Here is a 15,636-nt window from a genome sequence, read left to right as displayed (position 1 = left end):
CAGATTATTTTGGTGGGGCATTCACTTCTCACTATTAGAGTGAGTGAGTTGGGTTTAACGCCGCTTTTAACAATATTCCAGTTATATCACGGCGTGTCAGCTTAATGTGGGGGGAAAGCCCGAGGTGATGCAGGTCTCAGACGCCTCCCGCCTGAAAATCAGCGATGACACCATATGTCCGCCAAAAGGGTAAATATGTCCTGCCCTGTTCCTGCCACTCACGGCCCGTGAAGACCCGGGGTAGAATAGGTCTTCCAAAAAAAAGGCGACTATGCTTGTCGCAAAAGGCAACTAACGGGATCGGGTGGTCAGGCTCGCTGGCTTGGTTGATGCATGTCATCGATCCCAATTGCGTGGACCGATGCTCATTCGATTGTTTACAGACCGCCGTCATATAGCTGGAATATTGCTGAGTGCGGCGTTAAACAACAAACCAACCAACCAACCTACCACTCACACAACTGTTTGTTTGCTATCTGACACCACACAGCAGCAGCACTGCAGTAATTGTATAATCTACATGCCCAGGGCAATGTTTCACTTCTTTAGGTGCCCAGATATAGCATAATATTTTTGCAACTACTCGTGAGCCTGTTTATTCACCAGACAAGTCTGCTAACATCAACTGACGACTGATCCTGGGTGTGGGGGGTGATCGTACAATGTTGCCCCCCTGATAAAAGGTAGGGTATCTGATATCAGCTATCACACCACAGAAAATGTCATGATAACCTTGCGCTCGCTGCCTGTGTGCTTGTAAGTAGGACAACATAGCCGTGAACGTCTCCCTGCTGGTACGTACTACAGGTTCGGGGGTTGCTAATAAGGTAATATGATAAATATAGACGACGTAATATTCATACTTATGTAAGAAAAATTTTAATATATCAGTCAATGACAGAAAATAAGTAGGTATGGGTAAAGTTGAAATAGCTGAACATATGGTGTGTTTCTAAATGCTAACATAAGTGCATACGCACATAATTGGGGCACTGTGGCAAATACACCTTACAAAGTTTGTAAAGTAAAGTCCTACGTAACATTGTTCAATATAACTTTTTCAATGCTACCAGTACAACACACACATACGCACATACACCCCAGCCCCCTACCCCACCCCCCCACCCCCATTTTACTTTCCTTAAATATATTGTGCCAACTTGTGCACACTTGACGAAATAACTTAATTCACATTATTGGAATGTACTGCTTATAAAATTGACACTCGAAACAATTTAACAGCTTTATTGTTGCATGTAGGGATTTCGTTAATCAAGATAAACAACAATGTGTTACCCAATTTTCAATTTAGTTCAGCCAACCAGTATGCCTTTGATACAAATTAAAGACAGTGCAGGGCATGGCATGATGATGCGAGAGGTCGGGGAGCACCGGATACCTCCTGATTTCCCCGAGGAAGTGATCCAAGAAGTGCCGAAGCTGGTAATGAGAGAAGATGACATTGTGATTGCGAACTGGATGAGATCAGGTATTGAAATGAATTATCAAAATTACAAAGGTATCTCAATCTATGTTTACATTAAGTAATGTTATTTGATAAACGAAGCTTAACTCTCATAATATACAGTCATAAAATACGCATTACAATTTGTTTAAAACAAGGCGAAATGGCATGTGTTTATGTGTGTAGTACTACTGTTTGTAATATATAGGTACACATTGGATGTTTGAAATGATCAGCATGCTTATCAACAATAATACCGAGACAATTCCTAAGAAGAAAGAGGACCACATGCTGGAATACCAACCAATCAGCATGTTGGATGCTTTACCATCCCCACGAGTATTAAACACTCATCTTCACTTCCGGTACCTGCCGGAAGACATGAAAACGATGAGGTGCAAAGTGGTGTATTTGTTGAGAGACCCACGAGATGTACATGTGTCTTTCTACAAATTGCAAACGAGTCGGCCTGTTGTTGGATATGATGGAACTTGGAAAGACTGGTCTGCCCTCTGTCTGAAAGGGGAACGTAAGTTTTTTCAATATTTTGATATTAATGTCGATGTGAAGAACTGAGATTAAGTATGCGAGATTAACAAATATATGAAGTCAAAACCCTTTCCATAATGATACGGGGGTTCATTGTATGATTCCGACTATAACATAAGCATGTGTTTATCAATCACTATTTAATAGTGATAATACCAGGTAATAAGACAATATACCACAATATACAAGGTAAATAAATCATTAATGTACATAATGTAATTGAGCAGATATGATGATAATTTTAATTAAATGTTCTTAAAGTTCAATCATGAGGATGCTGGTCATGCATATTTCAAGTATTCATTCATTGTTATGCTTCTATTGCAGTGATATGGGGTAGTTGGTTTGAACACGTTCGTGATTGGGAGAGAGTGTTTGAAGAATATCCTAACCTGGATGTGCATTTTTGGCATTATGAAGACATGAAAAAAGTAAGAATTGTATGGGATACTGAGCTAAATTTTGTAGAGTCTATGCATATTTATTTCACAGAAACTCTTAAAACAGTTATATGACATCACCACCCAGAAAGAATTATGAATTTCATCGTGTAAGTGAATGGATGTTGTTTAAAGCCATAGTCAGTAATATAACAGCTGTGTCACTGGGTAATGTATATTTTTATGTAATTGTTGGTGTGTCTGTATGCGTGTACATGGATGTACACGGTTTTAATGTCTATTGGTCTATATGGGTGTGTAAAGTAAGAATGGTATTGTATTGGAGATCTGAAAATAATCGAGTCTTGACAAGGCAAACTTTATAAGTTCTCCACCGTAGACGTAATTTTGATGTGAATGTTGCTAAGTGTTGGCCTGTATATGTATGTACGATGTCTTTTTTTCTTTATCGATTGATCTATAGGGCTGTGTATGTATGTGTGTGCGGTTACGGCTGGAGTGGTGCAGATAGCATTTGAAGTCAGTCACATGTCCGACTTACATTTCTTGGTCATAACTAAATTTGGAGCAGAGGATTCGTGTATTAACATCTACATAATATTATCAAAACTTTCACACATTATGTGTACGTCTCTGGTGAAATACATACTTCCGTTTTGATTTTTGCAGAATCCTCTGGAGGAGTTACGTAAGGTTTCCAGGTTTCTCGGCACCAACACAACAGAAGAGCTGCTTCAGGCAATCACAGACAAATGTCAGTTGGAGAGAATGAGAAGCGACAAATTGCCTTATGAATGGTTGGAAAAAGGCGAATGTAAACACTATGAGAAAGGTATTTGCATGTCACGAACCATTGGAAATTGTGTCGTGTCTGCTATCAGAAAGGCTAAGGAATGAGTGAGTGAGTGAGTGAGTGACTATGGTGTAACGCCGCTTTTAGCAATTTTCCAGCAATATCATGGCGGGGGATACCAGAAATGGGTTTCACACATTGTACCGATGTCGGGAATCGGCGTGACGAACAAACGCTTTAACCACTAAGCTACCTGACCGCCCCTATCTCCATTAGACATTATCAAGCCAAATAGTCTCAATGAAATTTACCTAACATACGACCTAGTTAAAGACATTCTTTTTACGGTTGATATCAACAAAACAACAGGCCCAGATGGAATAAGTAGAATATATTTATTTTGGAGGATGCTCCATGTTATTGTGGGTCGCCCGAGGTTACCACACATTTTGTCCCAATTATGGTAACCTTAGAAGCAATAAGTATTATCTTAATAAAGGGTATAAATTAGACCCTGTTCTGTACGGAAATTCAAACAAGTCGGTAATATGTGCAAATGAAAATCTTGTTGTCCAATCAGTCAATAACTTTATTGTTTCGTCTGGCCGATTTAGTGTAAATGTTTATATATTTGACTGACAATGATTAGACTTCGGATACACATTTCAATGTAACTCCTAAATGTTGATAAGGGTCCATATTCTTTGCTAACACTCCCCAACCTCCATGTCATCATAGATCAATGTTTACTGAACCGCAACAGAAACCTCACCCCAAGTAACATTGCATGAAAAGTTGTCACTTAAATATCTGGGTAATTTTTGTCAAAGTTTCTCAAATTTAACATTACCTTGTCCGGAAAGATGAAATTTGATGATAAAAAACAACAAAGCAGATGACAATAAAACCGATCGCCCAAACGCATCACGGCAACGTCCATGGTAACCCGATGCACGTGAGTTCCGTGTAAATTGAAATGCACATATGTTCCCCCATTTCTTGCCCTATAAAAATTCACCCAGATCGGAAAACATTCATTCGTTATTGAATTGCTACCACATGCCAAGATTGACAAGAAATCAGCGAAACCAAGCCCTTGGACGATTGCAAGCTGGACAAACCGCCCGGCAAGTAGCCAATGCATTTCAAGTCCACGTAAGGACCATATACAGGCTCCAGCAACGGTGCCAGAACACCATCACTACAGGTGATCGACCAAGTAGTGGAAGACCAAGGGTCACCACCCAGCGTCAGGATCGTTGTTAGACAGCATCTTCAACATCGCTTTGTTACTGCTGCGGAAACTGCTCGACAGACCATGGAGACACACCAGTGACACATTAGTGCGGACACCGTACGTCGACGATTGACGAGCAGACACCTTCACTGTCACAGGCCACACCGAGGACCCATTCTGACACCACATCATTGCCGGGACCGTCATTGGGCAACACAGCACCAGCATTGGCGCCACCAGCAGTTGAGAGTCGTTACTGTATCTCAACAGCAGATGAGAGAGAGAGAGAGTCTGGCGACGCCGTGGGAACGTTATTCGGATGCTTGTGTTGTTGAGATAGACTCGGGGGGTGGTCCGAGCATCATGGGGTGGAATTGGTCTTGCACAGATGGTCGGCCCTGTGGTCTTCAAGAACATCGGTCCAGGGAGAGGCAATGGTGTCACAGCAGCTTCGCACGTTGATCAAGTCTTGAGACCACACGCCGTACCTCATTTGGCACGTCGCCGCAACCACGATAACGCCCGTGCCCACACTGCGAGAGCAACAAGAGACTTCCTCCAGCAGAACGGCATGAGAACCAGGCATTGGCCTGCCCTCAGTCCCGATTTAAATCCCATTGAGCATTGAGATTCAAAGACGGCTGAATTACGTCCGGCCAAGGACAACAACTGCAGCTGAACTGCGTCAGGCGTTCCTCAGAGCGTGGGATCAAGTGCCTATGGCCTTCATCAACCGCCTCATCCATTCCATGTGTCAATGTTGCACGGCAGTCATCAATGCACATGGCGGACACACGGGAAACTGACTGCCATTTTCTCAGAGACTAGTGTTGTGTTTCACTTTAAGAACATTTGACACTTGATGATCAGTTTTGCCAAGTTTCATCTAGTGTTTTCTAGAGAGGCATTAAAATATGCCTCTGGCTTGTTTGCCAATCCGGTTTCAAATTTATTTTTGGAATAAATATGTTTAAAAATTATATGCATTTCTCACGATTTCTAAAGTGCAAACGTGTTGCATAGATGACATGATGTTCCAAGTTCAATGACGTCAGACTGCGGCTGTAAATGTTCTGACATGTACGCCTGTTTTGTGAATGAATATAGTGTATGTACATTGAAATCACATAGTGTCGCTATTATATGAAACACATCACTTTGTGATGTTTCAGGTGTAGCTGGATCATGGAAAGAGTTTTTCACAGTTGAACAATATGAACAATTTGAAAAGTTCTACAGACAGAAGATGGCCGGGTCTAAGTTCGAGTCAAGATACAGAGGTTCCGTCGACGTGCTGTAAAGTGCAACTGATGTGCTACAATATAAGAGTACCTATGTGTACATGTATGTCTCCGGTGGCTATAACATCACCTTGAATGTAACCAAACTGTATGCTGACGAAATGAAGTGGAATTGTGACAACGACTCTGTAGTTCCCGTAGATCTGCTGTAAGGTGCAATTGATATGCTACATTGTCTCGGATAGATAGACATCATCTATATATCACATTGAAATGACCAAAATTAATAATAGTATGTCAAGCTGACACTATGAAGTATTATTGTTTAATCGTTTACATAACTGTTTTCCACAAACAGAGTGACAATGACTCTTTAGTTCATATTGCTGTCTAAGATTCACATTGTTAACACCATGATACCATCCTAATTCAACAGGAAGCATGTTTACTTTTTCAATACATTTCTGTTTAACATAAAGCTTGTCAGCTTGAATAATACAAGCTTGAACATTCTGGGTTAGGTTTGGTCGTTGCTTGCTTATCGTTAGATTCCACTTTATGGTTTGGGTGTTCAGGGTTGATGACTATAGCTCTCGTCCGCCTTATAGAGTTCTCATCAAGCAATAGACATTTTAATTAGTATCCATTTTAATTAGTGTTAAATACATTTAATCCTTATCCTTCATGTACATCTGACTTCATTACCTGTGTGTTATTTGTTACTCTTACTGTACATCTGGCTTCATCCAATTACCTGTGTGCTACTTGTTATCTATTACCTGTTGTTAATGGTAATCAGCTGCTTATCACAACATGTCATGGATATATACCTCTCACCACTTGGTTGTAGTCACCCCAGCTTGATAACTGTGTAACAATCTGCAATGCAGCGTCGCTATATGCAATAAACCAGAAGTTTTTATCCATAAAATTGTACGTTTTCTTACCGATAACTTGGTTAAAAGCGTGTCCACGTAGAAATGAAAATGAATTTTTCGGAACATGTCATTACAGCTACAATAAGTAACAGGATCTAGAACTGATGTAAATGCACTCACGAAGGTTCCGAATTTCGTTGAATATATTGAACCAATCCTGTCTCCGTTCCCGAATGTGATGCAAGCTGGCACGGATTCGGTATTTTCAGATAGGTGTTCCTTTTTTTCTTACTTACAGAATAGCCAACATTTGTAAGCAGCCGAGGGTCGAAAGCCTTTATTCCACTTACTACTACACATTGTGCTAGTGCTGTATTAATTTACAATCACTGCGCTTCAAGTGAACTTTAAAATGGGCAATTTCAAGGATAAAGTTTAAACATAAACTACATTCTACCTGTATAATTAGTAAAACTGCATTTGTGTACTTATCCAAACTAAGTCAAGGGAGAGAATCCACAATCACATTGTCTTTGTCCATAATGTGCTTGATCTCAATGTTAAAGTCTTGCAAAAACAAACTCCATCTCACCAATCTCTGATTTTTGTTCTTCATCTCATGAAGAAAAGTCAGTATATTTTGAACTGTGAACACTTGAATGTTTGTTCCCAAATACACCTCAAAATGTTGAAAGAAATAATCAAAGCAAGGGAATATTTCTCAAATGCATAGTAACTTTTCTCGTGCTTGTCATATGTCTTCGAAAAGTAACATGCCGTTCGCATGTTCTTGTAATAATACGCCGGCAGTATAAATATCACTTGCATTAATTATCAGCTTAAATTTTTTCTCAAAATCTGATGCGCTCAAGACTGGCGAATTCGTGAGTTTGTCATTTCTTTACAAAAGCTGCCACGCAGTGGTAATCAACCCCCAGATAAATGTTGCCTTTTATTTTTTTGTGTAGATTGGTGTTACATGATCTTGACCAACTACCTTGACCGAGGTGCCGAAGCAAATTGACATTCTGATCGCGTTTGCATAAACGTTAGCTACATAATATTCAACCTCTAACAGCGACTTAATCTGTTGATGATGCACAACATGTGGAGAATCCATAATCTTCCCAAACACCTGTCGTTTACTACAAGCCACTCGTCTTTGCTTGAAACTAAAAATAAAGTGTTGAACATTGCCCACGTCTTGATGATATAAGACAAACCCAAAACCATGTGAACATAAAAATGTTTTAAAAGATAACGCCCAGGTATGTCTTTCTGCCACGTCTAACTTTTTCATAGGTAAATAACATGGTTTTGGAAATCGATAAATACCTGTATAATTATTGACACAATTACGATAACTCTTTAAATAAATAAGCTTGCATAATACTGCAAAAAACAAGAAGTAAATATGGCATTGACATATGTACACAACAAATAATAATTTCAACATTAATGCCATATGAACCAGCCGTTTTGCCTTGTTTAATGTCTTTTATGGCAGCTTCAATCTTATTCTGATTGATGTCATTGGTCATACTGTTGGGATGTCTGTCAGGTTGAACCCATTCTTAAAGTAGTCACTCCACTGACCACATGTAATGTTTGCAGCCAAAGTTCCAAAATTAGTAAGAGAATCAATTCTTCCCCAAGAACGCTTTACTGTCATGACCATCACAGTTTTGTATCAGACCGTATATTGTTATTACTTCTGCATAGCCTCCTATAACTGTTTCTTAATTTGAAATATTCACATAATGTGTTAATATCTCCATTTAATCTAAAGTCATTTAACCGAATACATTTCTTCTTCTACAGTTGTTCACATGCCTCATCATGCCATACATTGTAATGCTTAACTTGTAGACCACACCTCGAGGCACAGGTTTGTAATTTCTCGGTTAGTTTGTCGACAGCGAGATCGACGTCCACTGTCAACACCTGAAAACACTGATCAAGACTAAAGTTGCATAGTAAATCAAACATCTTATCATTCAGACTAACACTAATGTCGTTTTGCCATCTAAATCTTGTCATGTTCACAAACGTATGTTCTTGGCGATCTTCATGAACAGTTCATCTGTTAACACAGGATAATGTAACACTGATTGGAAAATGGTATGATTCCCAACATGTTTTGGTGTTAAATCATTCACAATCTTATACAAATTAGTTGGGCACAACATATTATCAACCACACCTGCACCAGCTTCCTTAAAACAAGTAAAAGTACCTGTCTTGTCTCTAGGGAGTAAACCATTTAGCAGATGAACATTAAATGTACAGAACAAGTCTATGAGATCCTTGCCGTAGCCATTTCAGACATCGCATCTTGTATTTCGAGGAATACTAAATGTATCAGCATCATAGTTAATAAACTTGGGATAATCTATTGTCACCGATTAAAATATAACCAAATAAGTTGCCATTTCTTGCATTAAAATCGAAGGATAGAATTACGTTATTATCTGCATCACATAACTGCTCATACACACTCAGAAAATCAGAAAACGAGCCGTTGAAATGCCACGTCTTTCAGAAGCACAACGCATCAACGCCATCGGCCGACTGCAAGCGGGTGAAAAACATCAGCATGTGGCGCCATTGATGGGTGTGACAAGATTAACCATCTCTATCCTGTGAAGAAGTTACAACACCACTGGCAACGTTTGTGACAGGCCAAAGTCAGGACGATCTCTCGCGCTTCAACGCCTGGCCAAGATCGCTACAACCGGGTACGACACCTGCGGGACCGTTTCATCAAGGCGACGTTAACAGCCTCACAAGTAACGGGACTGCGTCGAATATCAGATCAGACTGTTCGAAACCGAACAGCCGGTATTCTAGACAGGAGATCCGAGATCCGCATCACCTCCGTGAACACCTGCAGTGGTCTCGTCAGAGAGTCACATGTCCTAAAGCTGGGTGGAGACGGGTTCTGTTCACAGATGAGTCCCGTTTTCATCTGAGACATGCTGAGGAACGTGTCCGTGTGTACCGACGTCGTAACGAACGTTACACTGAGAATTGCATTTCAGCGAGTGGATCGTTTTGGAGGGGGAAGCGTCATGGTGTGGAGAGGCATTCATCACGGAGGCCGGAAAGCACTTGTGAGAGTGGGTGGTGCTCTGAATGATCTACGCTACCGAGACGAGATCCTGCAGCGCCACGTTGTCCCCTTCATCAACGTCAATGGCAGCATCTTTCTGCAGGACAACGCCTGATCCCACGTCGCACAAGTTTGCACAGAGTTTCTGCGTCAGAACCACGTGTCTACGCCTCCCTGGCCTGCCCGCTTGCCTACACTTGATGTGTTACAATGTACTGTTAAAATACAACACAATCAATCACTGATTCATCACATAACAGTAGGCATTGATTGGGCAAACTATCTTCTTTTGCGTTTTCTTTTTTTACTTAGTCATAACGGTAAAGATAATTTTTCTGGGGCCCCTGCAAACTTTGTCCATTCAACCATGGCGCCATCATTGTATAATGACGTCATCCGTTGTATCATGACATCCGTCATTGTATCATGAAGCTATCCGTTGTGTCATGAAATATACCGTTGTATCATGATGCCATGTGTTGTGTCATGACATCATCCGTTGTATCATGATGCCATCTGTTGTTTCATGATATCATCCGTTGTATCATGACATCAATCGTTGTATCATGACATCAATCGTTGTATCAGGACGCCATTCGTTGTATCAGGACGCCATCTGTTGTGTCACTCTACTTTCAATATTGTAGTTAACAGTTAAGCACGTAACAGAAAATAACTTGCAACTGCATATTTGAATGTCGGTACGTAAAAAAACTAGTCTTGAAAATAATTCTGTGATACTGTAATACCAGTTGTGCTTTCCTTTGTATATGGCAGCAACATTTACGTCACAATGTAACATTTTAATTTAGGGCTAATGAAGGAACACATAGTTATTATTTCATTAATCTCACTTTCATCTTCTCACTTTTTTCCAGTTCACGCAGCAGAATTATATTGTTTGTTGTACATGCCATTTGAATGTTTTCGTTATCGGTATTGTCTTTATTCGTTTCATACATTATACTAAAAATGCATTTCAATGGGATATTCTTAAATTATTTACATATATTATATTTTAATGAAATTGAATAAACTTTTTGCAGCAGATTTAGTGCCATGAATTGCAAACTTACAACACATGTAGGTTATTCCATTTTCACATAGTATTACGGGTATGAATGAATTTTAATAAACATTCAAATGATGTAATGTAGTAGAATCACCTAAAAATAACTTGAAATTTATTTCAACAAACATAAACAAATAGAACTTGACTTTACTGATTAAATTACGTTCCTAAGATGAATTACCGATAAGCACATATGCAGCAATCTTCGTTCATTATTATTAGCGTTATTTCGTGATTCTGTTTCAAGACCAACACTTCGAAAGAACTTACTTCATATCCGCCGTCATTGACAGGGAAAGATCGTCAAAGGTTTTGCACTCGCATCCTTGGCTGTACATTTGTAAGTAGAACAAGAAAGCTGTGGACGCCTTTCTGCAGGTACGTACTACAGCTTTGTTAATTTGATAACACGGTAGTATCTATCGATTAGCTGGCGTGAGTGAACATAAGTATAAAGAGAATCTGCTGATGTATGCATGTTTTCAGTCCATGTCTTTCTTTGACTTTGGTATCTTGTAGCAATTTTGCGTACACTTAATAAAAATACAAAAAAATAACTTAATCGGCATTAATGCAATGTTTTGGTTAATTAATGGACGGTCAATACATGGGAACATCTATATTGTTGCATGTACCGGTAAATCAAGAACGAATTCGATGTCCAGACAAAAAACAATGTGTCACCTAATTTTCAATCCAGTTTAGATCCTCCAGTATGCCTTTGATACAAATCAAAGATAGTGAGGGATATGGCCTGATGTTTCGAGAGGTCGGGAAGAACCGGATACCTAAAGATTTTCCCGAGGACGTGATCCGAGAAGTGCCGAAGCTGGCAATGAGAGAAGATGACATTGTGATTGCAAACTGGATGAGATCAGGTATCATAATGAATTGTCGAAATTGCAATAATATGTTAATCTTTTAACATTATTGGTGTTTTTTAAAAGGCGATCACTTAACTCTCATGATATAAAGTCATAATGTATGAATTATAATTTGGTTGAAACAAAGTGAAAAGGCATGTATTTATGTGTATTTACTACTGTTTGTAATATATAGGTACACACTGGATGTTTGAAATGATCAGCATGCTTATCAACAATAATACGGAGACAATTCCTAAGAAGAAAGAGGACAACATGCTGGAATACCAACCAATCAGCATGTTGGATGCTTTACCATCCCCACGAGTATTAAACACTCATCTTCACTTCCGGTACCTGCCAGAAGACATGAAAACGAAGAGGTGCAAAGTGGTGTATTTGTTGAGAGACCCACGAGATGCACATGTGTCTTATTACACATTACTAATTAAAGGATCAATTACTGGATATGAAGGAGGCTGGAAAAACTGGTTTGTTCTCAGTCTGAACGGTGAACGTAAGATATTTTCAATCTTTTAATACGATGTTTGACTGATAAGTATTAAGGTTCTGTAATGTGAAAGCCCTTGTTTGGGACATTACATCCTGTCATAGAGGTATATGCACAAAACTTGTTGTCTCGCTGTGACAAGTCATTAAAGTGAGTAGTGGTCTCCCACCTGTATGAATCACTATGAAATCCTATGGCATCCATCACAAAAGTATGCAAAGGCATGTCAAGTGTCCACCTGAACAAACACGGGAGCACATGGCACAAATACAAATAGGGAATTACATTGGACACCACTTTACGTCAGAGCTGGATATTGCCTCCACTTGACCACCACAAACACTTTGGAAGTTTTGTCCGAGACATCGAATTTGGGAACCTTGATCAAACAACTTTTGAGCCAAACAGAAAAGAAACAGAAAATATCATTTTGATCATATAATACCAAGGTTCAGTCGTGAGGGTGTTGTTCATGCTTATTTCGACTGTCCATTCATTGTTATGCTGTTGTTGCAGTGTCGTGGGGTGCTTGGTTTGATCACGTTCGTGATTGGGAAAAAGTGTTTGAAGAATATCCTAATCTAGATGTGCATTTTTGGCATTATGAAGACATGAAGAAAGTAAGATTTGTATGGGACTCTAAGCTAAATTTTGTAAAGTCTATGCCTCTTTAAACAATTATATGACACCACCATCCAGAAAGCATGATGAATTTCATCGAGTAAGTGAATGGATGTTGTTTAAAGCCATAGTCAGTAATATAACAGCTGTGTCACTGGGTGTCTGAAAATAATTGAGTCTTGACAAGGCAAACTTAAACTTCTGCACTGATCACGTAATTTTGATGTGATTGTTGGTGTGAGCATGCCTGTATGCATGTAGATGGATGTATACGGTTTTAATGTCGATTGGTCTGTATGGTTGTGTGTTGAAGTATTAATGCGTATGTGATGATGGCTTGAGTTGTCGATGAGAACATGAGCCGATAACATTGAAGTCTAACACGTTTTGTATACTAGTATTTCTCTATTTCTGCTTTGGTGACTGTAGAGTCCTCTGGAGGAGTTACGTAAGGTTTCAAAGTTTCTCGGCACCAACTCAACAGGAGAGCTCCTTCAGGCCATCATAGACAAATGTCAGTTAGGGAGAATGAGATGCGACAAATTCCAATATGAATGGTTGGAAAATGGGCAATCCATACACTACGAGAAAGGTATTTGCATGCCATGTACATTAACCATACAATGTTTAATAAACCCGGATGCGTATGATCAACTACTGTGCTTAATGTGTTGGTGTGTTAATAGCAACACAAAAATGCAAATATAGGCATTTCCCAATATTCTAAAGTGCAACGATGTTGCATCAAAACCGACGATGTTCATAGTAGTTATATAACGTCACACATTCGCCCACAACGTAATTACATGAGAACGTTGTAGGGGTATGTCCGGAGTACTCTATTGCTTGTCCTAAAGGTGGGAACTAATTTGATCCAGGTGGTCAGCATCAATAGTCACTAGCCTGTCATTGTACCAAAAAGTAGTTGACGCTTTTTATACAATTTGACACAGGTTTGTCTGACCCAGCTTTGAATATGTAAAGTCATCCATAGTAAACCTGGAATATTGCCTACTACGGCGGTAAATAAACAAAAATATACACCTGTTTTTGAAATGAACATATAACGACGACCTAGTCTGAAACGTATGACTTTGTGATATTTCAGGTGTAGTTGGGACTTGGAAAGAGGTTTTCACAGTTGATCAATATGAACAGTTTGAGAAACTCTACAGACGGAAGATGGCCGGGTCTAAGTTTGAGTCAAGATACAGAGGTCCCGTTGATGTGTTGTAAAGTGCAATGGATGTGCTGCAATATACATAGTACCAATGGTGCATGTGTATGTCATGGTCTGAGACAGACATCACATTTATATCACATTGAATGTTACCAAAATCTATAATAGTGTGTCGTGCTGACACAATTAAGTAGAATTGTTTAATCGTTTGCATAATTGTTGAATACAGAGTGACAATGGCTCTTTAGTTAGTATGTTTACCGCATATGTCAAAATTTATTTGTTAATAACCATGTGCTTTTCGTAAGATGGGACAAAGTGAATTGGGTGGTTAGACTGTCTGACTTGGTTAATCACGTGTCATTGTACGTGTTCACATAGAAATGGTAAGGGGAGATTGTGAACAGTATGATATGTAATTAACAAGAACGAGTGTCGTAGCCTACGTTTGCCACTTACATGTGTTTGTGACCCGTGAAGATTGTGAAGTTTTTAATTTGGTTCAGTATATTTTGCACAGCTGGTGTTTCTTGTCACCTGAGATGGACCTACTGTATGACCTGGTGCTAGCTTCATTTCTGTGCCCCGTCCTTCCTCATGTGGACCCGTGAAGATCCGGGGTAGAATAGATCTTCAGGAACCCATACTTGCTGTTAAAGGCGACTATGCTTGTCGTAAAAGGCGACTAACGAGATCGGGTGGTCAGGCTCGCTGACTTGGTTGATGCATGTCATCGACCCAATTGCGTGGATCGATGTTCATGATTTCAATCACTGGATTGTCTGGTCCAGACTCGATTATTTTGCTGACCGACGCCATATAGCTGTAATATTGCTGAGTGCGGCGTTAAACAACAAACCAACATGTGTTTGTTGAATTTTTATCCTCATATCATGCACATGAGTAATTCATAACATTTGCATGATTGGTTCAGTCACTTTATCGTACAAGAACAAGTCTAGTTACAACACGACATTTGTGTGATTGACCTGAGTGAGGTCAAGATTATCCAATCAAAGTTGATAGAAAAACGTAAAATTCACTGAAAGCAGAGTCAATTTTACGATTCCTACTTAATCCTGACCATGTATTTATGAATCACTGTACAGTACTGATGATACCAGTGGTTCGCGTAAAGGTGGACGTATCCAGACCCATCGGTGGCACCCATCACAAATACATGCAAAGGCCAATTAGTTGTTCACCTAAAAACACAGGAATATATATGGTAAAAGTGGGGACACCCTGTATTTATTATCAGCTTTTTCAGCACACATCGTTCTGTTCTTTATATATGATATAGTTAATTAGATCATTTGAAAATGTCATTACAAATAAAGGAATTAAAATTAATACATGTATGTCGTGGTTTGGGGTACGATGACAACTGACTCCGATCACCGATTCCGTCAGCTCTAACGACAAGTACGATATAACAGGGACTTATTCTTTCAGGGATAACATGACAAATGATGACCATGGTCAATTGATCGAGATTTATAGAATGAATGGGTCTCACACACCTATACAAAAACAACAACAATTTGCCCTATTGATATCGTTTCGTGTCAGTGAAGAAGGCATCGAATTTACGCAAGACATGCGTGTGGTCCACGTAGAGGTATATGTGGTCTGTATAAGTTGTTGAACCATGATCAGACCGCCTTCATCACGTATCGGCAGTGATAGTAAGGGTAAGTTAGATGGGACAAC

At 39.5% G+C, this 15,636-nt stretch overlaps 1 protein-coding gene across 1 annotated transcript; it reads left to right on the top strand.

Moving 5' to 3' along the window:
• Positions 1–750: 750 nt before the first annotated feature.
• Positions 751–14,555, top strand: LOC139466917 (uncharacterized). The gene is made up of 12 exons (XM_071248641.1): positions 751–827; positions 1,313–1,489; positions 1,674–1,994; positions 2,342–2,445; positions 3,085–3,247; positions 5,618–5,741; positions 8,434–8,452; positions 9,246–9,464; positions 11,449–11,626; positions 12,639–12,742; positions 13,173–13,335; positions 13,852–14,555. Exons 2-12 carry the CDS (start codon positions 1,327–1,329, stop codon positions 13,977–13,979), a joined length of 1,686 nt encoding a protein of 561 aa, XP_071104742.1. The 5' UTR covers positions 751–827; positions 1,313–1,326; the 3' UTR covers positions 13,980–14,555.
• Positions 14,556–15,636: the final 1,081 nt, after the last annotated feature.

The sequence above is a fragment of the Haliotis cracherodii genome, unplaced genomic scaffold, assembly GCF_022045235.1.
Source record: "Haliotis cracherodii isolate W230 unplaced genomic scaffold, xgHalCrac1.p SCAF_19, whole genome shotgun sequence".
Taxonomy (NCBI): domain Eukaryota; kingdom Metazoa; phylum Mollusca; class Gastropoda; order Lepetellida; family Haliotidae; genus Haliotis; species Haliotis cracherodii.
Note: the sequence above shows the minus strand (reverse complement) of the source record. Positions and strands in the feature narration are given on the sequence as shown.